Genomic DNA, 3016 nt, shown 5'->3' with positions numbered 1-3016 from the left:
CGAGCCATCGCCGACTCTGTCTGCAGCCCACCACGCCGCTCGCCAGAAAATGATTTGAATAATCCCAAACCCACGTTAAATCCAACAAGCCGATATGCAGATCACGTGGCAAGATCATATCACATGATGAATCCATTAATCAAAAGCTTGAAACAAATTATTTCAGTCCATGAGACCAACACATCTTCTTTCTCCGCAGTCAAAGATGCCCTGTTCTCAAACTATTCTAAAATTCTGGCCGTTAAACTATATATAAAATCATATAGATAACATGTGAAAGAAGCAGCTCAAAAAATACGTCTTTTTTAAATGAGAAAGTTTTTACAGCGAGTTGCCACCGCAGCTCTTCTTCTTCCATTAATGGTGGTTATGCTATTGGTTCGGAGAGAACAGAACAGTTACAGAGTTGAAGGTAGGAAGCTTCTGGTCATGGAGATTCCTTCACGGGAAGTGAGTTTTATCTCCTCTCATTCAGAAAAGGATGGGAAGGTGAAGCACAGGAGGCAGGCAGGAGTAAGCTTTCGGTCGATTCCGCCATCAAACTCCAACCCCATACAGAACAAGTAAGATTTATAATTGATTAAAAGTATAAATTCATCCTTTATTTGCATTGTCCAATCCATAGCACAACCAGAAAATATCACATCCAAATAATCAGATGTGCACACGACAACATGAATCGCACTGCACATTGTGTATAATGACATGTTATGATCTACGCCGTCCGAACATTTATTGTCACGTCTACATGACAGATGTACTATTTTTTCATACTAGAATATTTTTCTTTTTTTTGAGCATTTTTTAAAAAAAATATGATTTACATTTTGCAATGTGTAGCTGCTGCACTGCTTTGAAATAGTGTTACCGTAAACTTGCAGGTCGCGGCCACACATTGGAGGCACAGGGAAAAAGCTTGGGTGAGAGGGATCTGAACTGAAGAGTTCAAAAAGTTGGCCTAGCTCGTCGGTGTTCTCTTTATGCCTGTTCTTTAGGGAAAATATTTGCGTACATAAGACGAATGCAGTGATACATACGTCCAGGGGTTATTCAAGAGGTACAAGAGGGTTATATCGGAGTTATACTCCTCTGTAACCCCTCATGTAACAACTTATATGTAAGCTATCTGAACTTACAAATAAGTTTCGCGTTTTTGTTTTCACATATCTGTAGGTTACATGTAGGTTACAAGGGAATTACACGGAGGTTACAGGGGGTATAACTCGAATATAACTTCCTTGTACCCCCTGAATAACCCCTGACGTACGCAGCGCTGCGTACATCTTATGTACGCAAATATTTTCCGTTCTTTAGGGTTGAAAGATATATATATATATATACTATGGATAAGAAAAATCATGTACATTCTTTATTTGCTCACTTCAACAAAGCAAGTTATGAAAATGGAGTGTCCGCTTGAAAATTTATGTTTGAATTATGAGATATTTGTCTTTACTTGTTGATGAAGATATACAAAGCCACAAGTAGCAATTGCTCTCATCATTCTACAAGTAGTGATATCTCATAGATTCAAAATAGGATAAAAAAATAGTATATTTTATCTATGAGTCAACCAATAAATCAAAATTCAAAGATATTGTACCAAATACATGCATGCAATCATGATGGTTTCTTATAAATGCTTACAAAAGTTTTAAATAGTTTCAAGAGAATTATGTTCCCAACACTTCAAAAATGAATTTGAAATCCTGCGTTTGAAGGTGTTTGAAAGCTTGTTAGACTCTTTCATTATAGTCTTAAATCATCAAATAAGCAAAGAAAAATGGATGGGAATTATGACATGCAACTTAGTGGGAGACAATGTTATATATATGATTATTTGATGTAATTGTTTATTACATTGATATGACTATTGAAGTTTCTAAAGAATTAGAGATCAAGCTGATCAATGCGCTTGTGGGTTCGTTGCAAGATTATGAATAAAACTTAACAAATAGATATGTATATGTTTAATTTAAGAAAAATTCTTCAAATAAAAATTTTATGGGCTGACAAAAAATGCTCTAAAAATAAGTTTGTGGTCGAGGGATACAATTATGATGAAAGAAATCATATTTTTGGCAGATGAAGTAAACAAGGAGGGAATCAAAGGTATGATACATCATAAGCAAAAAAAAAAAAAAAAAAAAAAAAAAAAAAAAAAAAAAAAAAAAAAAAAAAAAAAAAAAAAAAGATTATTATGGATTATATCATCTAATCAAATTAAAAGAAATATAAATTCTACAAATAATAAAGAAGAAAATTATATTCTCATATTAGGATAAAAAATAGAAGAAATCAACAAGCAATCTCATGTTTGTATATAATAGAGTTTTGTGGAGCTTTTATGATATATATGTATATATATATATTACCATCACTTAGTATTATCTTTATTCACAAGAAAAAAACTTAATTATTTAAAAAGTTGAAGTTAAAGATTAAAAAATATGAAAAATTTAATTTGAGGATTGAAAATAATGGGACATAATTATAAAATCCATTTTAAAAATGAATAGAAATTAGCCGGGGCCGCCAAATATCTTAAAAAATTAATATTTGTATTAATTTTTAAAAAAATAAACTATTTAAATATCTTAAAAATTATAGTAAATTTTAAAAATATTCTTATTATTTTTTTAAGGCATTTGTGCATGTACATTTTCTTACCCCTATAAAATAATAAAAAAAATAAATGCATTTATAATAATTTTTAAAATATTTATATACAACGTGAGGATTTGCAACGAAAATTTAAAAGGGGCATTTACATACATACCGCCCAATTTCAAAGTATTTATATATCTACTAACTACACTTTACTTTTTACACTTTTACCTGCCAAATCCTTCATACCACCAAAAAATTTTGACACATTTTACACTCTTATGTACAACTAAGTAGGGCTGTCAAAACGGCTTGTTGTTCGCGAACAACTCGTGTTCGGCTCGCTAGGAAGCTCGTGTTCGGCCATTTTGGCTCGAAATACTACTAATCAATTATATATATATATATA

The 3016-nt window shown here is 31.6% G+C and overlaps 1 protein-coding gene across 1 annotated transcript; it reads left to right on the top strand.

Moving 5' to 3' along the window:
* Positions 1-319: 319 nt before the first annotated feature.
* Positions 320-1080, top strand: LOC110025932. Its single transcript, XM_020726629.1, has 2 exons — positions 320-563; positions 882-1080. The coding sequence occupies exons 1-2, from the start codon at positions 361-363 to the stop codon at positions 922-924; spliced, it is 246 nt and encodes an 81-aa protein (XP_020582288.1). The 5' UTR covers positions 320-360; the 3' UTR covers positions 925-1080.
* Positions 1081-3016: the final 1936 nt, after the last annotated feature.

Source organism: Phalaenopsis equestris, unplaced genomic scaffold, assembly GCF_001263595.1.
Source record: "Phalaenopsis equestris unplaced genomic scaffold, ASM126359v1 Scaffold000343, whole genome shotgun sequence".
Taxonomy (NCBI): Eukaryota; Viridiplantae; Streptophyta; class Magnoliopsida; order Asparagales; family Orchidaceae; genus Phalaenopsis; species Phalaenopsis equestris.
The sequence above is the reverse complement of the archived record's forward strand: the minus strand, read 5'-3'. Positions and strand labels throughout refer to the sequence as shown.